Source organism: Anas platyrhynchos, chromosome 19 (assembly GCF_047663525.1).
Source record: "Anas platyrhynchos isolate ZD024472 breed Pekin duck chromosome 19, IASCAAS_PekinDuck_T2T, whole genome shotgun sequence".
Lineage (NCBI taxonomy): Eukaryota > Metazoa > Chordata > Aves > Anseriformes > Anatidae > Anas > Anas platyrhynchos.
The window spans coordinates 2,619,412-2,644,941 of NC_092605.1; the positions used below are offsets into that span (position 1 = coordinate 2,619,412).

The following is a 25,530-nucleotide window of genomic DNA, read 5'->3' on the forward strand; positions in this document are numbered from 1 at the left end:
GGAAAGAGGCTTTTTGGGGGGGCAGGAAGCCATCTCCTCTGGTCCCACCAGCGCCCTGCCAGAGCCGCGGCGGGGGCCGGGGCTCGCGCCTTTGATGTGGGCTGGACGGGATGTGGATGCGTCTGCTCGCGCCAGCCGCGCTAGCCGAAGCGCAGAAAGAAAAACCGACGGCAGAAAGGCGATTGTTTCTGTAGAGCAGCTTGAGCATTCCTCAGTTCTCAATAATGTACGATAAGCTGTTACGAGATCCTTAAAAATCTTCCATATGAATAGCAAAAGCTGTATAAAATGTGTTCCCAGCAACTATTTCATGGTCCCGGCTCATGCTTCCACGGGGTAAATGCAGGTAGACTGACAGAACGTTATTTTTAAATTTCATTTATTTATTTTTGTGTACATTTTTCTTAATTTGACTGACATAGCATTGCTATAAAGATGCCCTGCTCTTTGAATATTTAATCCAAGACCACTAGTTCAAGTGTGGTTATGAAAAGTCACGGCAAACATATGACTGGAAAGAGGTGGTTGGTTTTGACTTCCAGGCAGTTGTTTGAAGCATTTCTTAGATGCACACAATATTCAGCAGAACACACGCACACACAGTGCTGAGTTTAACACACACACGCGCGCACACACACATCTGGAAAACGGTTACAGTGGTTGAAGTTTCAAAAGGTGTACTGTCCCCTTCTCTCAGCAGCAGTGATAAACCTTTGGATATCCTGAGAAATAAAATTGAAGCGTAGTAAAGAAGATTAACTTATTCCACCAGCAGGGTACTTTTTTTTTTCAAGTTAAATATATTCTCCCAATCTTTTTTTTTTTTTTTTTTAAATGAAGAGGGCAGAGGGAAAGGTCCTGGGGCAGCCAGGGTTAAAGAATACCAGTTCAATTGTTCCACCAATGTCCTTAATCCAGTACAACACGGATCCTAAAAGCATCTCATTAAAACAACATCATTAAATAAAAGCCTATCTAATGTTACACACATGGTCCTACTGTCAGTTTCCTACTATTTATCATCTTCATAGTACAAGGAACGGCTTTGAGATGAATGAAGACAACACAGGTTAGGAGAAGTGCTTCAGAGAGCACGGACGTGAAGCCATAGGGCCAGCAGCCGATGTGCTCTGGAGCACGAGGGCACTCAGGGGCTCTGCAGTGTCTGCCTGCCTCCTGTGGGAATTTTGCCTGCCTCCAATGTGCAGTTTTGCCTGGCTGCAAACCTCATTTGGCACTGGGGAGAACCCAGGCGGCATCTCACGAAGACGACAGCACCTGCTTTCTGCTCAGTAAACCCCCAGCATGTGTTCACCAGCGCTGGCCAAGAAGTTGGCGAGAAGTGCGGGGACTCAAAGCTTCCCACCCCCATCCACCCTCACCCAAAGCTACAATTTGGGGTCTGGCATTAGGATGTGGACACTTTTGATTCTCGTGAGCTCCGGCGAGCTGCCCTGTGCCACACGCTCCCTCGCAGCCAGAGGGGTTGTGTGAGGTGACAAGCTGCCGAGCAGCAGCGAGCGCTGCGGAGGAAGCAGGCCAGCAAAGACTTAGACAACAAAAACAAACACGAAGCAATTAAAAGAAGGATGGGAGATGTGGTCTGATGTGCTTTTGCCAAGAAATAAATATTTTACATTGCCCTTTTTGAAAACACTCGCTTTGTGTTTTTTAAATCTCCAAAATGGCAGCTGCTCGCGGCACCCACCCCTGCACACACACACACCCCAACACACGCACGCTTCCAGCCCTGGAGAGCTACCGGATTTACTTCAAGACGAGTTCCTGGTGCATTTTGACAATTTACTTTGAGGCAAGTTATTCTGAAGAAGGCAAAGTTCATGCGTGGCTTTGACAGCTCCACTTTCTCACAAATGGTATTTGAAAAGCAGAAAGCAAATGAGGGCCAAAGCTCCATTTAAAGTTCACCTCAGATGCCTGAAAAGCATTTATACCCACATCCTTCTGAGGTCCCTGCTTTATGAACTTCTAATGAATTCCACATTCTGCTACCCAACGTTTCTTATACATAGGGGGAAGAAAAAACAAACCAGAAAACCAATGCAAGCTGTTAGGAAACAGATGCACCACAGCAAGGCCGGGGAGGCTTCGGAAGCAGCAGAGCAGCAAGGCACCTTTGCGAAGAGGGGGGACGGGAGGAAAAGAACAAAAAGCATGTATTTGTGAGATGCCAGTCCTTACAGACTCAAGCAGGGCACATGTACAGGATTTTGTCTCCTACAGAGCAAGCACAGCCTCTCGTGGGCAGGACTCGCGGCCTCCTCACCAGGGCAGGTGTTTGGCCAGAGGCAGGCCTCAGCGCCTCGCTGCCCTGAGGGCTGACACAAAACTCCAGGCTTTTTTCTGACAAGGCTCGGACAAACCCAGGCCATCGTGAGCCAGGTGTTATTCCTCAGGTGGAAAACGATCTTTTTCTTGGAATTCCAGTGCGCTGCTGGTTAACAAAGCCGCGGCACTGAGCGTTCATGGCAGCTAAACTGACCCTGGTGCAAGTCAATGCCCTCCTGAAGGAACAACTACAACCCGATCGGTGCTTTTCCTATTAAAAACAACAGTAAAAAAGTGAATAGGCTTATTCAGAATACTGCAAGACATTGAAAGAAAAAGTGAAAAATGCTTTTGTATTTTAAAAAAAAAAAAAAAAAAAGCTTGCTTATCTCCATCTCCAATTCCAGAGCAAACCAGGTCACTAAAAGAAAAACTGAGCTGCTCTATATATAATTTAAAATAATAATTAGCCACCTACTGACACTTGCTGTCCCAGCTGTCAGGAGATACTAAAGTGATTCCATATAGCTTGAGGGCAGGCTGGGAGACACCTTCAGCACATCTTGGGTAGTACCAGGAATGGATAAATAATAAATAATAAGAACATGAGAAAGAATAATCAGCTTTCCACATGTGAGGAAAAGCAGAGACTTTCAGTTATGAAATAAATGATGGTACTGGGGAAAAAAATAAAAAAAAACACCCCAAAAATAAAATAAAATGAAAAATGAAATAAACTGAAAAATAAAATAAAATAAAATAAAATAAAATAAAATAAAATAAAATAAAATAAAATAAAATAAAATAAAATAAAATAAAATAAAATAAATAAGGACTTGCATTACAGTAGGTTGGAAGTCTTCCCTTTTTAATGTGTTCAAAACACAGCTGCTTTGCCTATGTCTTCTTCAACACCAGCAGACCACTGGGAAGTGGTTGCTTTTCCATTCAGCTCAGTTATTTTTTATTTTTTTTAGTGAAAGTACATAGAAATATCCTTGTTACATACTTCCCACCATCGCAAAAAAGCACATTTCACACGCAAAGTGACAGAAATGCTAGAAATTTCATATATTTTGATGCCAAACATGGATCTTCACGAATAAAACTGTCATTCCTTAAACTGAAGATTTTGGACATTTTTAGACAGCTTTTTTTTTTTCTTTTCTTTTTCTGTGAGAAATGACAAGTTTTACTCCAGCATATCCCCAGTTTGCAAGACACTACATGTAGCAGCTTCCCCCCGGTGTATTGCTGTTGAAAAACAAACGCCAAATTCCCACCGTTTTGCATGTTGTGACGATTTCCAGCAGCCCCGCTGGCACGGTGACAGCCGTCACCAAACACAAGCCCTCGATTCACTGTTATGGAGAAAGAGAAATGGTGGCAGAGCTCTGGAAATGCACTACATACCTAGATTTATGGGGAATTTCGGAGCCACATCCTGGGTTTGGTGACGCTGTACTTTGTACTGGGCTATTTTCTGTCCGTAGAGCCCCGATCTGAGTTAAGACCACCATGCAGCATGGGCTATGTTATCAGATATTTATGGAAGACTCATGACTAACTCTGGGCAAAATGTGGATGGGGAGCTCTGCAGCTGCACCTGTAGATGTGAAAATTCAATCCTGACTTAACAGCTACAGTGCAGGCTGTAATTTATCTTTAAACACACCTTTTTGGCTCTTACAAGGCACTTAATCTACATCTCTTCCCTCTGGCTGCCTAAATCAAGGACACCTGGTCCTTTCTGACTCTTCACCTTACCCTTCCTGGAAAAAAAAAAAAAAAGAAAAAAGAAAAAAAAAAAACAGCATACAACTGTGCTGAGAAATACCAAAGACTTTCAGCTATTGTTCCTGGACACCCCAAGACGGCTGAAAGCTCTTAACTAGAGGAACAGACAGCAAAAAGAGATGTGGCAGACCCCAATACCTCCATCACACGCAACCCTGGGGAAAATCTATCTCCCTACATTCTTGGGGGCTGTGGGCACACCTGCTGCCAGACTGCTTTCCATCTCTCAGAGTTGGCCGCCTCTTGCCATAGCGCTTATCTCCATCTGCATTTGGCACAACTTGGTTCGTAGCCTTGCATGAAGGGTCAAGGCATTTTAGAAAGACCACGGACTGATCTCCTATTTTCTCAAAAAGAATAAAAATCCTGGGCAAAATCAGAATGAATTAGGATAAACCCTGAGCTGGCCTGAATTCTCCCTGTATGAGAAACCAAACACAAACCTTCCTGATCAGTTCAGCAATACTTGGGGCGGGTGTGCTTATCCTTTATTTTGAAATTACACTATTCTGAGCTTCCTGGATTTAGCTGGGCCCAAAAGCGAAAGTAACATACCAAAATACCCTGAAATAAACTTCTAGGAAGGGTTTTCAGGTCTGGCTAAAACCACACAGCTTTGGAAATTGCCGAAAGCTGTCTGATCTTTTGAGATTTCCATCTCTATTTCCAGCGCACATAAGACGCTTCCAAGCATTTCCCAGCCTATCCTCGCGGCGCTTCGCAGCAACTGGAGTCGTGCCCCATCGTTTAGAGAAACCCAAGAGCCTTTCGAGGAAGGAAACACCGCCCGGCCCGCAGCCTGGCTGCCGGCAAGGGCGAGCCGCCGTGCCGCGAGGCTGCTGCAACCCTGGAGCTGCTCCGCTTCCAGGAAGGGATTTTTAATGGGATGGCAGTGAAGCATGAGAGCGTGTCAGAGAGCAATCCAACAGCCCAGGGAAGCTCTCGCTTGGGCTGGATACCCACAGGATAGCGAGGCCTTGGCTGTGGCTTCCCGCGGGCAGGCGCTGGATAAGAGGCAGGCAGCGCTGTCCTCTCCCAAAGCGCTCTGCGGAGAGCTGGACGGAGGCCCCTATCCCTTGCCTTCACTCCGCCCAACCGCCTAGAAAAAAGGCTGCTAGTAAAATCCCAGACAGTAAAACACAAAATGTAACGGTGACCAAGATGTAAGGGGTCGATGGAGGCTAAGAGCTTTCTAGCAACCCAGGAGTGCACTAAAGGAGGCCATGTAATAAACGTCACGAGCCACAGTTGTTCCTGGGAACAGCACTGCCCGCAGCATGGCTCCCTGCAGAATTCACTTGCCCCTGTGGCCAGTAAATTAGATATTCCCATTTTTCAGTTAGTTATAAGCCACCTGAAAATGTTTACCCTCTTCTTTCTCAGCTACAGAAGCATTCCCAAGCTTTTCCCATCATCTATGCCCAGGGAATCTCACTGACGAGCTTGAAAGGGGAAGCAGCAATGCACGAGGCCATGCAGCAGGCAAAAAGCACTGGATCATTTGCAGTTTTTCCCAGTCATTTTCTTTTGAGTTTTCAATTTTGTTTCCCTTGCAAGAAGTGGGGACGCAGTGGCAATCTGGGACACGTTACAAAATGCATACCCTAAATCCATTCCTCTCTGTCTGCTTCACTCTTCTCCACCACCTCCAGACCTTCCTTGGCAGAGGGGACCAAGACCAGCTGCCTAGCAGAGGACTTATTTTGTCCCTATGCCATTAAAACCACCCTTGCAGTTTACTACATTCTCTTTAGAGTCCTCTTCATTTCTACAGCACACAAACCTTTGTGTCCAGACCACCGGCGCCACCACCTCCTAGCTGTGCCTATACTCACCTACAAATAAATAAAGGCTGTGATTAAAATGAGCTTTTTTTCTTGCCCTCCTTAACAACAAAATCAACTGCTTTTGTGGCGTGGGGTTACGTGAAGGAGCTGCATTCTTTCAACCTGCAACAGAGATAAGTACAGTGCATAAAGCATCTCTTCCAGCCACGGTCCGGGAGTGAATGTCAGTATGCTGCAGAGCTCTGGCCTGCCAGAGCACACGTCAAATTTCATAGTATCCATCTGCTCCAGTAAAGGCTGAGCTGAAATATTAATTAGGAGATCTGATCCCTTCTCACCAGAAACAATCTGGATTTTATAGCTCAGCCAGAGGCCAGAGAAGCAGACAAAGCTCTGTGATACATCCTTTGCTGCTGGTTAAAGGCTTTCAAGGAAACAACCAACTTGGGGGAGAGGACACAGGCTGTAAAACACATGGACATCTGGTCTGTTATGTCCACCCTTCGTCTGCCCCAAGCTCAGCCCCCTCCTCCTAAGTGCATGTTCAGAACAGAGAGAGATGACTCCTCTAACATAAACAGCTATAATATGGCAATAAAGATTAATGAGTAAAACTTGCCATTTTATGTATAATCCGCGGGGATTTACAATCATTAATCTTTATTAGTGTGTAATAACTGTTTAGACAGTAAGGACAGATTCTCAGCTGGACAAAACTGGCCTTTTTCCAGCAAAGCCAATGGAGCAATGCCAGTTTACACCCTCCATGACCCTAGCTCTAAATGAGACCCATCCCCATCTGCAGGAATCATATCGCTAGCAGTATTTCCCCAACAGCGGGAGCAGACCAGTGAAGGCAACTATTTGTCTTTCTCTGTATCTGAAAAAGAGAGCTGCATGAGTCCAGGAAGCTCAACAATAGACATGTCAATAAACATGAGGAAATTCAATGAAAAAGCAACAGCAACAAAAGGAACCCCAAGGAGCAGGGAAGTGGATGATTTTTGAGGCAAGACTATAAGATCTGGTTTGGCAGGAGCGTAACTAAGAGGGATGTAGCAATCTTTGGCATGTGAAAGAGTGAAAGCACCAAGACAGGCTCCCAGAGTTCCTCTAAGAGGAACAAGATGGAAGAGAGAAAAAAAAAGAGCATCTTGGCTGGCTTTTCTGAGAGAGGAGTTTGGGTTTTGTTTTTAATAAAAAAGAGGTCTATTAAACAAGGGAGCTGGTGGGAACCTTGTCTGAACTACATCAGACCAGCCACTAAAGCAATGCTGCGTTGGCCGAGCAGGATTTCCTCTTCCAAAATGTCTAGGAAAGAAGGGAAACATGCAGGTACATACTTAGCTTCCTGCAGACACGGAGAAATCCTGGCTAAGGCTGGCAGTGCTGGTGTTCCTGCCCTTGGAACCGGGCACGGCACTGCCACAAGGTGCACCTAACACTGCCCCAACAGGCACACAACCACCTCCTTACACGGCTGTAAAAGAACAGGGAGCTCAACTTAATATTTTAAGATCCACTTCTGCCCTACCAAATGCCTTCCCCGCCGCACAGGGGAGGCCGGCTGCCCCCAGAACTGATGGTCCCTCTGCAACAAGTCGGAGATGCCTCCTTCCTTGCCAGGAAGCCCAACAAAAGGCAGGAAAAATGCAGAAATACAGTACGTGGATATCTGTGTAGTTTTGTACACCCAGAAAAATCTCCAGAGAGGATGGGCCTTGCACCCACTGCAGCAGCAGGAACCTGGCATTTAAAAACAGTAACCAGCAAATGCCCTCCGATATCTCCATTAAATTTAAGGGACCAGCAGGGTCCCAAAAAGTAGCTTTCAGTCTTGCCACAGTTCAAGGCAACATGCAGGAGGTTCCAGGCACATCAGGAGCTGTAAGGAATTTGCGTGTCAGAGGAAAAAAGCGGAACATCATGCCCCTGTGGTCTCCCTCTTCCTGCCATGAGGATGGGCCGTGCATGTCTCCTGCAGCCCCACAGCCGCTGCTGTGGCTGAGCAGAGAGGAGCAGAGAGGAACAGAGATTAGCAGAGAGGAGCAGAGAGGCCCTCGCTGCTCTGCAAATGCTGGAATTAATTCCCACTGCTGGTCCAGGCCACGGCTCGGTGCTGAGCTCCGGGCAGCTTTCCTCTCCTCTTTGCTCCCTGGTGTGTTTTGGTTTGTTTCAGGTCCATGGCATAAGACCTGCTTCTTTCGCACTTTAAATATCCTGACTCAGGACAATCTAACACCCTGCGTGCTGCTCGCAGTGCTGTCGGAAACAAAAAAAGCCTTTTGGAAAACAGCTTCAGCTCAGCAGCATGACTGGTCGGGGGGCACGGTGGTTAGGAAGGGCTTGATGTCCCTGAATTCATGCCTGCCACAGGCCAACCTGTGCTCATGTTATAGTCTACCAAGATTTTGAGTGTTGACCAAACCCTTTTCATCTTTACAGAGCTCACAATCAAAGGAAAGAGAAAAGAGCCTGATTTTTGTCTTGCAACCCAGCATGTTTTCAGCTTTTAAGCACGCAGGAGTCCCTGGCTCTCCTCCCTGCACTGAGGCCACCGGCTCAGGCTTCTCTCTAAGAAAACCCTGGATCAGGCCAAGCTTTGTGTCCACACATGCTACGAGAGATGCAGAGGCAGAGCCTCCGCGGGGCTCTCCTGCCGTGAGTACCTTCCGCAGCGGTGATCACGCGGATCGCTGCTTTTACTCACGCTGGTCACAAGGATTCACACTTGCTCTGGGCTGACGTAAATGACTTTTAAAGGAACAAAGTGATGGAGAATCAAGAGGGAAGTGAAGTGATTTGTTGCATGTCCTATTGTAATGTCATTAAAACAAAGGGATTAGACGGCCCAAGCACTGCAAGAGCAAAAAGCATAAAAGAAAGCACTCAGCATGTAGTGTTGAGGCATGCAGGAATCGTTTTAGAGGGTTACTAGCTGCAGACAACACTGACATTAATTTTCTATTGGAAAACGCTGGTGACATTAATATCTGCTATTAATACTGAACTTTGACAGTATCTCATAAATTCAACCTGTCAATTACAATGGCACTGAAATAAAGGTGCTGTGAGGTCAAGGAGATGCGGTGTCCAAACGAGACTTATATTCCAGGAGAAAAGCAGCAAAAACAATCTTTAACAAAAGCATCAGATCCATATGTAGGAAAACCAAAGGGTGGTTTTAAATGTCATGTTTTTCAAAGCGAGAATTGATGCTGGAACCAACTCTATAAACTGGCTGGCCGGACTTTCAGCTGCAGCTGAGGACAATCAATCAAAACAGCTCTGTGACTCTGAGAAAGTGAGAGAGAGAAAACACACACACACACCATGGAATATGAGAGGGCAGATTATGAGCCATGCGAGGCCTTTTAAAATTACACTGTGAAGTAAAACATCTTTTGTGTTTCATCCGCAACGAAATGTGACCTGAAAGGTTCTCCTCGACACGAAGTGGAATACGGAGCCCATCATTACTGAGGTTCGGGCAGGCTCGCAAAGCGCGGGCTGAGGAAGGGGAACCTCCACCCCAAAGCCTGCTCGACCCGTGAGCTCTTTGCAGCAAGGAAACTCCTGCACCTTGACCCCTGCGAGCCCGCCTCAATCCACCCTGCTCCGCAGCAGAGGGGCACAAGGATCAATGAATCCTCAGGAGCAATTCACCCCATCCCCTTTGATGCTGGCCGCAGGGCAGAGCAGCACGGGTTTAGGGTTCACAGCCACCTCTGTGGGCACCACCAGCCACGGCTGTGACGGTGACAGCGGCAGCCCAGGCACTGGCGGTGTCTGCACCTCTTCGAAGTGGTCGGCACGTCCCTAGTGCTAGCGGTACCACCGCTCAGGGATCCCTGCTCCAAACACTGCCCTCCTCATTGGCCTTTCCAAGGGGTCGCTTCCCAGGTGGGTGCTCAGGCTAGTCCAGAAGCCCAACCTTACTCCAACGGAGACCAAAGCCACTAAAATGGGAGAGAAAGGGCAGGATCCCAGGCTGAATTACACCCCGTGCAACTGAGACGTTGCAGGGCAAGGCATGCTTCCAGTTGGGATTTGGCTCCAAGAGCCTGTGCAGAAGTGATGGGTGGGGAAGGGAAGCACACAGAGGGGCACAAGGCACGCACGCACGCTGCAGCTCAGCCACACGCAGGCACTCCCCTTTGCAGGGCTGTGGGAAGGAGCCACAGGCAAAGGCAAAGGCCTGAGAGCCGAGCAAGGCAGCTGTGCAGGTTTGGCTCAGTCAAACCAGCATCAATCTGGAGCAAGTGGCCTTGCTCCAGACCCATGGCAACGTCTTGCAGCTCCCCCCTTCTCTAGAAAGTAACCGCCTTACCTAAAAGCAGCGTGATACGCCGTCTTCCCCAACCACCCAGCCAGCCCCCGTGCTCCTGCCCTTGGCTCGCAGCTTTTCTCGGAGGACCTGGCCAACAGCAACAAGCTCCTGGTACGGGTGGGCTGTGGTTTCCCTGCGTGGTTTTCCCGGCGGCTGCTCTCACGGGGGACACCTGCAGCCTGTGCCGGAGCCCAGCACTCCCAGCTGCCTTCAGCATCCCGACCAGCACTGGACACAACCCAAACCGCACGCCGGCACAGGCTCCAGGGGAGCTCGCTAACACTCCCAAAAGTCTATGGGCAAGCACGGAGGGATTGCTGCCGAGGCAGCGCCTGGAAACTCGCGCCGAGATATCCCTGCTATGCAGACTGTTGGCCTTTCCCATCTGGAGAAGGAGAGAGGAACACCCTTTTAGACCCAAAGCAGCACATCCCCAGCCCAGGTGACCCCAGACACTGCAACGCTGCTGGGCGCAAGGGCAGGCGGGGACCAGCCACTGCAGCCTCCTCCTGATCTCTGTGCAACTTACTGGACGGGCCTTTTCCCTCTGGGGCTTTGATCCCAGCCAGTCTCCCACAATATCTTCCCACCCCGGACCTCATCACCTGCCCGATAAAGCAGAGTAAGTGTGTGGGACGCAGGGCAGGGGCTTTCCCCAGGCAGGAGGCTGGCAGAGCACCGCAGGCACCAGGCTGGCCGGGCCGTGCTGCCCGGGCTCGGAGCACGGTCTCCGGAGGAGAGGAGACCTCAGAGGACACCAGGGCCTCCCTGCCTTACAGTGACGCTGCCTTGCACCCCGTGAAGGCAGCTTGAGTAGCTGAGCTGAGATCCTTGTTTATAAATTCTTTTTAAGATGCATGTTAAATATCTTCCACGACACAGACACTTCTCGTCTTTCTCTTCTCCTTTGACACCTTTATCCCAGCAAAGCCCTAGGACTATCGCTTGCTGTGGCCTCATTTAGCATCATCATCGTCACCACACATTCATCCTCATATAAAACAGAAATCTATTCCATCAAGCACTTAACATAAATATTAAAATAATGGAAGGGACAAAATATAAATCTACATACAACTTCATGACTACCATAGCACCTATTACCATGACAAAGCAAATTCTGGTTCGGGAGGAAGGGAAGGGGAATAAGGAGAAAGTTAGGAAGAGGGATTTTGACTGTCATTAAATATGTAAATCACTCTTTAAATTTTTTTTTTTGTTGTTTTGTTTTTGTTTTAAGGTTACCAACCTTATTAAAATTCATTTCACTAACCAGCTCGTTCTATGTCACTATGGATACCAAAGAACCCTTTTAAAAACTTCGGCGAGGCGGGGGTTTCTCAGAATAAAAACAAAACAAAACAAAACACGGCGACTTTCTGTTGGTGCTTTCATGACAAGTCCTGCCACGCGCCCCTCCCCTGCACCCACCAGTCCACAGAAGGGCAATTCATATACAAGTCCAGTTCTCAGTCTCCCAGGATGAGTTTGACAAAAGAGGCGACGTCTGTCTCTTTGGATTCGTGCAGGGTGAAGAAAGGATGTTGCTAGGAAAGAAGAGAGAGGAAAAAAAAAAAAAGTTTATTATTCACAACGCTGAGGACCAAACCTAACCCCTTTTCAGCCGGTCTTCCAGACAGTGAAAAACACTTTGTCGCTAGCATCATAATATTGGGCTTTCCATGTTTCGCAGCTGCAGGGAGTCTAGGAAGCCCAAGGGGCCACTTCATGGAGGCCGTGGATTCCCTCTAAACCCTGCCCTGGCTGGGAGGGCTGACCTGGGCTGCTCTTGAGGCAACAGAAGGTATTAAAAACACTGCCTCTATCCCTGCTATGTCATGCCCTTCAGCCCAAGCTGGCTCACAGCTCTGCGGTGCCCTGGGATGAGAAGCGCTGCTCCTGAGACGGCGGTTACCCACCCCACCGCGCACCAGCTCCAACGGGAGCGAGGGAAAAAACCTTGCAGGAAGGCTGACTGCAGTGGGTTTTCCCTCAGCTTCCTGCTTTATCTGTGTATTTACCCTCTGGTGACTTCTGAGTCTCATTTCTTCCCTGCAATTGCTCCCGCTCGCAGCAGGAGATGGCTACTTTACCCCGAACCGCCGCAGAGAGGAAAGCCATCCCGGCTGGAAAGCCATCCGCAGCTGTATGTTTAACTACTTAATCGTGACCAACATGGGAAGACATCCTGCCAGAAAATCTTGCCTACATTTCAGCGCAAATGGAAAAATACGTGTAAGGAGAAAAAAGCCCACAGCCGAATGCCTCCCCCCCCCAGGAAAAAAAAAACTCCTCTCTGCCGGCACCGGTGGCTCGGTTTGCTCCCGGGGGGCTGCAACGTATCAGCTGAGATCAGCCAGCTTCCACCTGAAATCACCAAAACACACTTTCCCACACACTGTTTTGGCAGTTAATTACATTTATTTGTATTGAGGGTGTCGGAAAGGGCCAAAAGGCAGCTGGGGCCCTGTGGGGCTCCGAGGAAAAGCTCTGCTGTGTGTAAAATGCTGTTGTACTTCCCATGTGCGGGCCGGGGTAGCTCACTTCGGTTCCTGACCCTCTCAATTCAAGCCAGATTTGTAAAGATATGTTGTGGTTTAGAGGGTTTTTCAAAGCTGCCACCCCCCGTCGCTGAGAGCTGGCTATCTCAAAGGTCATTTCTAGCAGTGGCCACATGGAGGGAGGAGAGGGGCAAAGAAAAGAGACTTTCCAAGGTGGGCTCGAGCAGAAAGTTATCCGGTGAAGAGAGGCAGCTCTGAGCAGCCGGGAAGCAACCCAAAGACACAGCAGCAAGGAAAAGGAAGCACAATTATGTGGGAAATAGAGTTGAAATGGGTTGAGGCAAGGATCCAGACATAATTTAAGGTCTCCCTGGGTCAAACAGTCACGGGAATTGGAGTGTCCTGAATAACTCTCAGAGACACAGCCCAAGTGGCCTGCTGTATCATTACCCCAGCGAGATGCCACTGCCTTCACACCCAGCGAATTCACACCCAAAGCAGAGCTACCGCAGCCTGGAGGCACCCGCAGGCGTGCCACGAGTGGCAGCGGTGGCCTCCAGCCCTGTCTCAGTGAACCCAAGCCCTTTGCAACGCCTGAGGCTGGTGATGGCACAAAATACCCCGTGCTGGGTGGGCACTGCTTGCTCCTGCAACATGCAGACCACCGGGGAGGAGCCCTGCAGTAGTTTCGTGCTCCACTTCACCTGGGGAAGTGGGTTTTTAAATGAAATTAAGCACCCGTATCAGTTTCCCTGATGCTCAAGATAGCATAGCGTCATATTTTCCATGAGAAACCTCAATTCCACAGGAAAGCAAGGGAGCAGCCTTGGTCTAAATGACAAGTCCAATCCAGTACCACAACTTAATGCCATAAGAGAGAGAGGAGGAGAAAAAAAAAAATAACACACAACAAAACAGCAACCCTCAACCACAGGACCTCACAACATTCATGTCAGCCATAAAATACCACAGCATTGAGATACTCTGGAGAGGTGATCCAAGAACCTAATTCAATAGAAATGCGCTCGCTTGCCAGTGGGTATTAATGCTGCAACAGACAGAGCTGCTCCGGTGAACCTTTTTGATAAAAGGCCATTTGGCAAACTTCAGAAATATGCTTAAAATATATATGTATTTATTCAATAATAATAATAATAATAAAATAAATTTTTAAAAAAGGGAAAAAAAGCCATAAACCTCAGGCCTCCCTTTGTCTGAAACCAGTATTTGGGCAAACTGTGTGTAAATCAGATCTATATATAGATTAATTGCATTACAGGGCCCAGCAAGAAATGCCACAGGAATCATTTACTGCTTACAACTCACTTTTGAAAGGTGTGCGGATATCTAGCATGTCTTGCAGCCAGAGAACACCTCAAATCCTGGTGCTTTCACACTACAGAGGTCCCAGCACCTCCAAGCACACGGTCTGAGGCAGTGATGAGGCTGACCCCATGGATGGCATCACACACATCCTACAATTATGGGGTAGAAGACACCGATGCCTGGGGATATTCTGCAGCAGTTTCCACCCCTTAACCAGAAGACTCCCTTTAGCAAGCTGTCAACCAGGTGACAGTAAAAAAGGGACCAGATACTTAGGAGCACCAGCTGTTAGGAGCATCAGAATCAACACCAGAAAGTCAGGAGACCAGCCACAAAGCTGTGGGTATCTGGCAGAAAAATCTCATCTTAGTCCCTTCTTCTTGCCAGCTCCAGCCTAGAGCTGTGTCTGAGTTTGTGCCAGTGTCTACACTGCTGGAAGTTCATCAGCAGTTAAGTGCATCTGACCTCAACCCCCTGCAGTGCTTTGCATTTCCCCAGTCATGAGTCTTTATCAGCATTTTCTTCCTCAGTTATTCCTCTGTCCTAGGCGTGCTCACAGCAAACAGTCTGTAAGCAGCAGACAAAATTCAATAACCGGAATTATTAGTCACAGACTTGTCTCTGTCCCTAACATCCAGGAATCACCCTGTCCAAAAGTCTCCTCCATGGCAATGAAGCTTAGCAGACCACTCAGCTCCTGCAGCCCATGTGGAGCATCCGTGCTGCAAGCATTTGGCTTCAGTGTTTGAAGCCATCATACAAACTCCAGAGGAGGATTTTACCCTTGCTAAGTGATCTCTGCAACCTCATTCTTATCCTTTAGCAAATATGTTCACTGCTTTTACATTCTTTTTCCCTTGATCTGTCTGGAATAGCACTTGATTGACTTGATCCCCAAGAGCACTCTACTTGATTTGACTTGATCTCTGTTTTGCAGCACCTTCCCAAGACACTGAAGTGCCAGGATTCTCATATCTGTTATGAAAATTCGGATGCTGAATATCGCAAATCACCACTCCCTATTGGAAACCCTGTCTTCAGCACCTTATTATAACCCACCTCAGTTTTGAACCATTACATTGCATAATCCAGGCACACTCACCATAAGCTCTGGGTATGTTGGCCGTTCTTTGGAATTCTTCTTCAAGCTTTAATGAAAAAAAAATAATAAAAATTAAAAGTTACATTCTTTACGAAATTTAAGCAAAGCTATAAAACTGTACCATGACAAAAGCAAGGTCTGAAGTCCTTGTAGAGTGAGTTAAATTACTCATCCATGTTACGCAAACAGCTTAGGTCTTGAGGACACCCCCAGCCACCAGAACCTGCACACAGGCCCCAGCTGGCACACAGCGCTGGGTACACCAGTGCTGTGAGCACAAGGCCACAGATCCGGGGACACCCTATATACCAGTGTATACGCCCTATATACCACTGCCTGTTGCTGGGGACCAGGCACAATCAGTCTTTTGGGTATTATCTGGTAGGTCAGTGACTGAGGGAATGGACACAGCCTCCATGCTTCTGGCTGGGCATGGTGACCGGGCGGCTCCAAAGCATGTGTACACTGATTTGTTTATCACCATGCTGTTATCAGTGGGGACGGTTCCATGGGACATCCTTTTTTTCTCCTCTCCTACAACAGATGGCTCTGGAGGGTTGTAGCTGGAAGTTATTTTGGTTTCCCTCCAGCAGAAAATAGTTTTTAAAAGACAGGACGTAATCTCTACTCACTTCCTGACAGTGTATTTAGGGGAAAGACACTTGGAGCAACTTGAAAAGATTTTCACACACGTACACGTCGGTGGCGGGGAAAAGGTGTCACACTGAGCAAAACAAAAGTGAGAACCTCGGTGATGATAAGTTGCTCCTCTGCTGGGATTTGCCGGAGCCCAGAGGAAGCGGAGGACACACACTGAATAGATATTTCCTGCTTGTTGTGTGTAGCGGGCTCGTGTTTAGTGTCATGTTGTGAATGAACAGAGGAACCTAGTAACGATACGTGCCAATATTGCCGAACTGGAGGTACGGGATGTGTCACATCCTCTGAGCTCAAAAGTAGCCCAAGCTGAGATGCTAAGGTGAATTTCAAGCTTGGGCATGTCCAGAAGCACGATTTGGATATAATCCTCTTAATTTAGAAGCTCTACAAACAAAACCTTTTTTTCCGAGGTTATTAATACCAGGAAATTTGGTGACAAATTACTGAAATCCATGTAAATTTTCAGGAACAAAGCGCCGTTATTAGATCTGATGCTAGCTCAGACAGGTCACTGCAGCTTCACTGCCCCAGACAGCGGATGGTGTATTCACCCTGCGACCTCCTGCATTGCAGCTGGCCTTGATACACTGACTTGTGACCTGGTTTGGTGTCAGGAGAAATCCTCAGACTCTGACACCACAAAACCAGTGCAACACGCAGCCAAAGCTCATTCCTCTGATTCCATGCAACTCCACTGGTGTTTAGGGGTCTTCAGTGATCCTAGATGACAGGTTTTGCACAGAGAGAAACTGCCATGTACCCTCCAAAGCATAAGGTTTCAAGGTACGAGTGCTGCTCAGTAGGGTCATGATTCTCACTGCAACTACCACGAACAGCTGTGGCTATCTTAATCCTAAATCAGCCCAAGGCAATAGCTGCAAGACACCGTGTCTGCAAAAGCAAACTATGCCTCTGTTCAGTGGGGAACAACAGCCTGCCTGGCACAAACAGGCAAGTCTGCAATAACAAGCAGTGAGCCAGCAGCACAGGAGAAAGGCAGCTGGTCCAAAATCCCAGCGTGGGCCTTGCAAAAACAGTGGGCATTATGCGAGAGGGTTTTTCCAAGCCAGCTCCCACCTCTGACAGACACAGAGCAGTGTGGGCATGTGCAGGTATTCCCCAGCACGAAGCGGGAGAGAGGCGTGCAGCTGAATCCAGGGACCTCGAAAACATGTTTGGACAAGACTCTGAAGAATTTGAGCGTCAGTACTTAAAGTCCCCGGGCAGGAGTGGCTGATAATCCCCTTCCTGGGTCACAGCAGAGCCGGCCGGACTCCAGGCCCTGACACTGGCAGCTCGGGAACAGTCTCACATTTCTGTATTTGTCGATCTGCCGTCCTTTCTTGGCTACCCTGCAAACCACCAGCCACCTGCCAACTTGGCAAGCCGCGGATGGCACTGCAGCGCCTGGAAAATAAAAACGCCTCCCAGGCGGTTTCCAGGGAAGCTGGAGGGAGAAGCAGTCAGGAGCCGCGGGGCCGCTGCCAGCTCTCTTTGAACCATATGATGAGGGCAGCTGCGAGTCTCCTCGGGTGCTGGGAGAGCCTGCGCTTTCATGCAGCACTCCCAGCCTCCAGACAGCGCGCATCTGCTCCAACCCTTTTCCTACGACGCAGCCAAATCCTCCCGCTGCTTCCAGCTCCGAGTCCCAGAGAGAGCGGAGCAGCAGCCGCAGGGCCCAGCAGCGGGACAGCCACGGTCGGGGCCATCGCGGGGCGAGCTCAGCACCGGGCCTGCCCTCAGATCTGCGTCCCCCAGGAGCAGGGTGGCACGAGGGGCTGCTCAGGGCAAGGTTGCTGGAGGATGTGGCCATTCCTGGACCCTGCTCAGCTTCCCCACCCTGTCACAAACAGTACATGATATTCATATGGGGGCGAGCAGCTGAGATAAATCCTTCTTAATCCCTTCTTCCTGTACGTCCCCCAGATCACCGGGTCTGGGTCTCAAGCAGAGAAAGCCAGCCATCGTTGACCACCCCATCTATTGTCCTTGAGGGGTGGTTACTGCACAAATACCATGTCCCTGAGGGACAACAGTGAGGATGGGGACAGTGATATGGGAGGCCACCAGCACCTGTCCTCCTCATCCTCAGATGGCCAGGGCCAGAAGGGCCAGGTCCAGCAGGGCCTGGGCAGCAGGGACAAGGGGGAGGTTTACCATTGCGAGGTAAAATCGACGAACTCCGACGAAAACTTGTCTGCCGGCAGCTGTGGCGACGGCTCCTCCACCACCTGCTTGAGCTGCTGGAAGGGCGTCCCCCAGGAGTCGTAGGGAAAGCGCAGGATGGCCAGCTCGATCTGGGGAGACAGCACCCATGCCTCAGTCCCGGGGGACAGACACCCCGGGGCTCATCCTGCCACCCCATGGGATTTTGGCAGCCTGTTTAACCACCCATGTGTGTGTTTTTTTGGGCCCTGCAAAAACACGTGGAATATTTTCACCCCACCAGGCCACAGTGTCTTGCAGGAAACCTTTTGTGTTTAACCTCCCCCAGCAAACAGGGCAGGCCTGAGGACACCCGGCAGCCTCCACATCCAATCCTCCCTCCTGCCCTCCTGTTGGACATCACTGGGGAGAGGCCAGAAGTTTAAAAAACACATACTGCATAGGGTCACTGTGCTATAAAATGGCAAGGAGATGGATTCCCTCTGAACACTGCTTCTCCTGGTGTGCAGGAGATGCCGCCGATGCCCCCTCCTCTGATGGGGACTGTGCTAAGTGCGATTTGCCGGGATGTTTTTTCAGGTTTGAAATCCAACCTGCTCCACAGACAGACACAGTGCCGGACGCCTTCGCCTTAGCCCATGCTGCCATCTCCCGGCAGCCTGTGGCCACCACAGCAGGGCTGTCCCCAGCAGGGTGCCATCCCCGTGACAGCCACAGACAGAGCCTCAGGGGTGTCCCAAGGGTGGGACATCCTTGGAGACCTGTCCTGCCACGCCAACACATCAAAGCCAGCAAAGCAGCTCCATCTGCCTTCTCCTCGACCCCACAATGTGCTTACTGGTACCTTGTGGATTCGCTGTGTGCCCCTTCCAGCCCTGACACCTTCCCAGGGAACCAGTGCCACCAGTGCCAGGGGGCTACAGGGAGGAAAACGAATCCACAAACCACACCCAACACCCCAACCACACTGCCAGCCCCCAGATTGCCCTACCATCGTGATCCCCAGGCTCCAGATATCAGATTTGACGCTGTACCCCTTCTGGTTCAGCTCCGGGTTAATTCTTTCAGGCTGTGAAGAGACACAAGGGCAGTTAAGGACCAGGGATGGGCTCAGCGCGATGCCTACACCCAGGGCTCACCAACCTCAGAGGGGTCTTTCATGGGTCAGAGCCACTTAGCCCACGCTGCCAGCTCCTTCCCTTGACCATCTTGGCATCAGATCAAGCCTACATACTTGCCAGTAAGGGCAAAGTGAAATGGGTCACCAGAAGGAGATGGCACCTGCATCAGGTTTGGGGTGGTGCAGCTGACCCAGCACATCAGGCACGAAGGAGGTGACAAGCCTTGACTCTCCAGGACTGCGTTCACCCCATGCAACTACTTCACACAGAGCAAATCCAAAGGAGTGTTTTTCTCCCAAAAGAAAAGCACTGGTGTCCCCACAGGGCAAACAGCAAAAGTTCAACACGGAGTAATTACAAAGCCTTTCCCAAGGTCACGGGGAGGAGATAAGGCAGCAGAAAGCCATGCTCACAAGACCTGATTTGACCCGTGAGATCCTTCTCCTCCCTCTACCCCTTTACAAGTAACTTCAGGGATACGTCTTACAAAATGAGGCCCCGGGACATGCTGGTGGCTGATCCTTCCCCCTTTAGGATGACCCGACACCCAGGCTCATGTTCCTCTGGCTGCCCTGCAGCAGCTTTCACAAGCGGCTTCTCGGCGGCTCAACTTACAGCCATGTAGGGTTTGCATCCCGCATCCATGGTTTTAGCAACCGAGTCAACGAGGTAACCGCTAATTCCAAAATCGCACATTTTCACCTGCCCCTGTGTATTGATCAACACGTTAGAGGGCTTTACATCTGCAAGAAGGAACACATACCACAGTCACTGTCATGCATGGGCCAAGCCAAAAAAAGCCAAAGAGCTTCCTATCAGCAGAGGGCACCAAAGGTGCCCGTGCAAACCCCGGTGCTTCATATAGGACAGAAACTCAGCTGGTTGTGGCTATTGCAAGTTCAGGTGACTGCCTTGTGGGCCTGTTGGATGTCCTCCAAGTGTCCCTTCACTTGCAGGTTCCCCTCATTGATTTGTGGGGTGGAAGGGAGCCCTGCATGTAGCCACCGTGTCCTAGTGAGCTGGGGATGGCCATGGCAATCACAGTGCTCACAGGGGCACAGCTTGGAAGAGCTGGGGCCAACTCCAGGGGACGTCTGTGAGAGCCTGAAGTATCAGTGAGTCCCCAGCTGAAGCTGCTGTCTCGTCAGCACAAGGGGAAAAAACATGGGGAAAAGGATAAGAGGTGGGCAGGAAAGGGTGAAGAGCAGTGAGGATTGCAGTGGAAGGAGGGAGCAGGAAACTGAGACAAGGATCAAGATTTCAGAAGTGGCCTCTAATTTTAAGGATACCGAGCTTGCAGGCAATGAGAGCAGCAGCAGGCGTGTGGGTGCTCCACACCTTATGGAAATCAGTCCAGTGTCTCATCTATTTATTACTGCCAGATTTATCTGCTTCCCATCACGGCCTTATAATCCCTGGTGCATTTGCATCATTCTCATGAAGGCGGTTATAATCACCATCAGCAAGGGAAATTAAGGTACAGAAAGAAGTCAAAAGTGATAGCTGCCAGAGCATGCAGGGGCTTCCTGGCTAGGCTACTCCCAGATGAAATGTCAGCACAAAGCCCATTTGCTGAGCTATTTAAATGCCCGACACAGGCCACCCTTCTCTCATCTAAGGACTAAGCCTCAAAAGGGAGCAATCCTTCCCCTGTTGACACCCAGAAATAAGAGGTCACTTCTGCAAGAAGGCCATCTACCTATGTGTGATAAAAGATTAATTATAAGCGCTGAAACACTGTCTGAGGGAGACCAGAAGCTGTTTTTGAGTCCTGCTCTTTAGCGCTGGGTGGTTTACAGCTCATTAACATCTACTCTTTAATCAGCGCTTTGCAATCAAATCAAGTGCTTCAGGTATCTGAGATCCTCACCCATCTGTTATTATCTTGAAATAAGACAATTTTCAGTGGAAATCAAAGAAGCAAACAGAAATTCAGAAGCTGAGCAGCATTTTCCACCCACTGCAAATGACACAGAAGGCAGGAACTCAGTCCCCAGCCACGTGCAGGACCTACAGCACATGACCACCTGCTGGAGCTGAACTCCGTTCCCTTCAGACACTCCTTCCCCCTGCAGCAACACCCTGGAGAGGGCTTTTTCCTCCTCTTAAAAAATTGAAAACGATCCTTTGGAAATAAAGGTACTAAGCAGCAACACTGCAATTTGTTTTTCTAAGTGTGTTCATGGCATATCTGAGATGCAAAAAGGGAAAAATGCCGGAAGAGTTTGAGGAGGGTATTCAAGAGTACGTTTGAAGCTATTTTTGGTGTCAAACCATTCTGCCCCCCTGGCATTAGGGGAAGCCCACAGAAGGGACTGGGGTGGTTAGATCCCTGCCAGCAAGGAGGAGCCTCCCACTGCACACCAGCGTGGAGCTGCTGAGCTCCAGGAGAAGCCTGCATGAAGCCTGAGAGCACCAAAGTCAGAAGGAAAAGTTGGTTATAATTTGGCAGAGGTGTTGAAGCACACCATGGATTTAGACCATGGATTAGGGAAGTGTAATGCAAGGGAAACTGCCCTGTTCTGCCAACACCATCAGGCTGAAGCCCACTTCTCCTCCACTCCAGCTCCAGCAGGGAGTCAGTAGAGGTTTCTTATGCTATGGCTTTTGCTTGTTGTGAGACACTGGGGAATAGTTTTGCTGTCCAAGGCTGATTTTATATGGGGCACTTTGGGAGCCCTGTGCCTGGCTGCAAGGCCAGCCCTTGTGAGACTGACACCACGGAGCATGGGACGGACAGACACCGGCACGGCCACGGCTGCGTGCCTGGCTCTTACCTCTGTGGATGACGGAGAGCTTACTGTGTAGATGTTCTAGTGCTTTTACGATCTGAAAGAACAAAGCTAGAGTGAATCACAGCTGGCAGCACCGCAACGGGGAGGGAAGGCTATCTGGCTTCACCCCCCATCCTTACGGATCTGTTCGGAGGTGCATCCTGCACCCCACGGTGACAGAGGGTCCCCAGGGATCTCCAAGGATACCAGGACCTGATTGAGAAGGCAAAGGAGCTGCAGGGACCTCCCCACATCTAACACGGTGCCACCTCTCCATTACAGGGTGTACAGGCACATTTGGGGGTATTTATGGCTTATAAATAACATCACCCCAAACCTAGAAGCCACCTAGGGATGTCCACATGGGCTGGCCTGTGGACCATGCTCTTCCTCGCACAAATACTGCTGGGAGGCTGGGTCATGCAGGACTTGGCTTAAAAAAGAGACCCCCTTTTTCCTTCCCCCTTCACCCCGCTAATACTCACAGAGACGGCTATTTTCCCTAAGATGTCCTCAGGAATCGTCAGGCCTTTGTCAATGACGTGTTTGTAGAATTTGTCCAGTGAGGTATCCATCAGCTCCATGCAGATCCACACGTCTCCCTGGAGGATACAAAAAGCAAACATCTGCCCACTGGAACAGACCATTCTTGCCTTTCATGTACAAACGCCTTCTTTGGCACTTGCCCTTTGCTGGCCGGTTTGCTTCTTCCCTGTCTCGTAAAAGTTATTCAGCAAAACTCTACTGGGCTTTCTCTTTCTCTGCTCCCCAGCTGGAATTAAGTGCTGTCCACCTTCCCTACCACTTTGAGTGCATTTTCTGCCGTCTCATCCCAAAGCAAAGTCCCAGTGACTTAGGAGTCCTGAAAGTTATCAGGACGGAGGTTCCTGCGTGCTCAGGTCCCTCAGCAAACGCTCAGCCAGGAAAAGTTCAGCTCTGCAGGGCTGTGCTTAAACCTCTTCAATAAACCTTGCTCTCCAGAGCTTTCCACACTTTTCCTCCGTGTGGCTTTCTCATTGCAAGTCAGGACAATATTAACACAAAGGGACCAGGCTGTGAGTTGGTGTCCTCGGCACGCAGCCACCCCCATCACCACCAAGCCCCAGCATCCCAGCACAGGGGCTCGGATGCTCTCAGCTCTTCCTCACCTTGCAGCGTGCCACTCCTCCCTCACCACGAAATAACTGCACGTGGCAGCCCCTTAGGCCAGGATTGAGCAAATTTGAATTCTACCGTGTCTCATATCTAGACTAAACCCTTGGATTCAGAGGGAGGCTGGGGAATTCACAGCCTGGGAGGGGATCCAGCCCCCCAGGGCAGCGCAGCTGGTCTCTGGGATGCCGTACCTCTCGGAAAAGTGCCCCGTAAAAGGTGACGGTAAAGGGGCAATCTACCGTCCTCATGGAGATATCCAGGTCCATCAGTAACCTCTTCTGCTCCTGGCTGTTGACCGTGGCTCGGATGCGCTGGAACACAAAGCAGTTTAGCGTTGGCTGTCAGCACAGCTGCCGGCACACTGCTGCTGCAGGGACCCATCGCAGCAGTGCCGTGCTGCCCAGCATGTCCTGAAATCGTGCCTTTATCCTTTTATTTTTTTTAACCCCCTGAGTTACCTTTTCTCACCCCTATTTGTCATGGGCACATCCCAAGCACAGGCACTCCAGTGCCACAGAAAGCCACAGTGGATTAAGAGGTTTTTTGACCTCAGCCCAAACTGCAGGAGATTTTTCTTGTAAAATGCCACTTTTTTTTTTTTACAACAGCCAAAAGTCACTGGGGCTTGGGATCGCAGAAGGGAGCTGGGAACCAAATTCTAGGCTGGTGAGAACCCACGGCTCCTGGAGCTGCAGCATCCATCTATGCACATCAGCAGCTTTGGTCAGGAGAGAAGGCTCCATCCCTGCAGCCCGACACCACGTGCACCTCATGGCTTTGGAAAGTGCACATTTCCCAGTCTCCCAAGGAAGAGATGTCATTTATGTGATGTACCTGCAGCCCCTCAGCTGGGAAGCCCAACAAACAGGCACAGCACAACCCCAGATGGGGCACACACATAACCAGGCTCTTTGGCCAAAGACACCCGAGGTCAGTAAGTGATGGAGTTACACTGTTCAGCACTGCAGATGCAAGTAAAAGCCCCAATGTGCCTGCTGCACCCCCTTCACATCATATTCAGAGAGGTCTTTTGCAGTTTGGCGAACAAGAAGACAAAATGCAGAGCGTGGAGGCCCTGAGACACATCCCAGCATCCACAGCAAGGTCCAGCCATAACAGAGGAGCTAAGAATTTCCCTTCAGTTTGCTCTTGGCTTTCAGCTCTGCATCTTTTTTTTTGCCTTTTTCTTATTCTGAAAGGAAATTTGAGCTAAAATTCAGCCCTGTAAAAATTGGCCTTTCCCAAGGTACAAATTTTCCCATGACTATTTCCTTAAGCTGCAAGCTTATGAGTCAAAGCTGCTGTTATGAAAACTTTTCATAATAGCATCTACAAACCTGTCGTGAATCAAGACCCCACTGCAGCAGACAAAATGTGAAAAAAAATAAATAAATCTGTGTTCCAAAGAGATTTAAAAAGTCCAAGTTGAAGAAAATGATCTTATGCAATTGAATTTACAGTGCAGTCCTCTTTATAATTACAGTTACTGTGCAGAGCCCTGAATGGAGGATAGATCAATGCTAGAAAAAAAATAAATGTATATTTAAAAAATAATGGCATATAACCCTTAAAATGCTAGAAAAACCAGGCATGTCGCAGACATAGAAGAACAACATGCTTGTATACACCACGATGCAGGAAACACACTGAGCATCCCACTTTTTGAACAAATCCCTTCTCTTTGTTCAACAGGGCCCAAATCCTCTTCAGCATTCCTTGCCCCTGTGCAGAAAGAGGATTCCACTTGGAAAGACGCGGATCCCAGCAAAGGCATGCGTGAGAACAAGCAAGATTAGAGATGCGCAGGGACGAGGACGCAGAGGGCGTCCACACACAACGAACACACAGAAAGCGGCTCGGGAGGCTCACTCTACCTTCACTGCCATGATCTGCCCGCTAGGCATGTGCCGCATCTTCTCCACCACCCCGTACGCACCTCGTCCCAGCTCAGAGATGGGCTCCAGGTCATCGGCTTTCACCTCAAAGTTCTGCAGGGAGGAACCCGTCAGGAAAAAGGTAGATGCAAGGTGTAAAACACACCCCAAATCTAACCCACATCCAACCCCGCTGAGCACACGAATTCATCTCCCTGCGTCCCCCTCCTTGCCTGCTCCATGAGGCTGGAAACAAACCCACGGCCCTCAGGGGCTGTCGGGAGGATTAAATGCTCTGAAATAATTAGCAGAGCTCTGGAAAGGCCTGGTGCATGAGCAGGGAGCCTGCACGGAGAGCACCCCGAGCAGGATGGTTGCAGGGAGGGTGCTCCTTGGCAGGGTGCTACAGCCACCTACACCCAGCCACCCCTCAGCCTCGCCATGAGTTGGGATGGAGAGTACCCCAGCAGCCTCTCCCCAGGGAATCACCTTCAGTTTCCCTTCTTTCTTTTTTTTTTTGTTTGTTTCCTTCTGTCGTTCTCCTCCCCCAGTCATGGAAGTATCACCAATTTTTCTTAAGGCCCATAAAATCTGATTTCTGCATCCCTGCAGATCGGCCAAATACTGAGTGCGCCCCATTTTTAAGCC

At 49.5% G+C, this 25,530-nt stretch overlaps 1 protein-coding gene across 3 annotated transcripts in view; it reads right to left on the reverse strand.

The window, feature by feature from the left end:
• Nucleotides 1–25,530, reverse strand: part of MAP2K6 (mitogen-activated protein kinase kinase 6) — a 57,453-nt gene that overhangs the window by 8,088 nt on the left and 23,835 nt on the right. For 2 of the 3 annotated variants that reach the window (XM_038165341.2, XM_038165339.2), the window contains 9 exons: nucleotides 24,883–24,996; nucleotides 23,200–23,319; nucleotides 22,339–22,455; nucleotides 21,857–21,908; nucleotides 19,695–19,822; nucleotides 18,950–19,027; nucleotides 17,950–18,089; nucleotides 15,133–15,178; nucleotides 362–11,750 (listed from right to left, as the gene is read on the reverse strand). In XM_038165341.2, the coding sequence (XP_038021269.1) occupies nucleotides 11,673–11,750; nucleotides 15,133–15,178; nucleotides 17,950–18,089; nucleotides 18,950–19,027; nucleotides 19,695–19,822; nucleotides 21,857–21,908; nucleotides 22,339–22,455; nucleotides 23,200–23,319; nucleotides 24,883–24,996 (873 nt within the window). In that variant the 3' untranslated portion in view covers nucleotides 362–11,672. Of the gene's footprint in view, nucleotides 1–361; nucleotides 11,751–15,132; nucleotides 15,179–17,949; nucleotides 18,090–18,949; nucleotides 19,028–19,694; nucleotides 19,823–21,856; nucleotides 21,909–22,338; nucleotides 22,456–23,199; nucleotides 23,320–24,882; nucleotides 24,997–25,530 lie in introns of those variants that run through there. The other variant, XM_038165340.2, reaches the window with a different exon arrangement.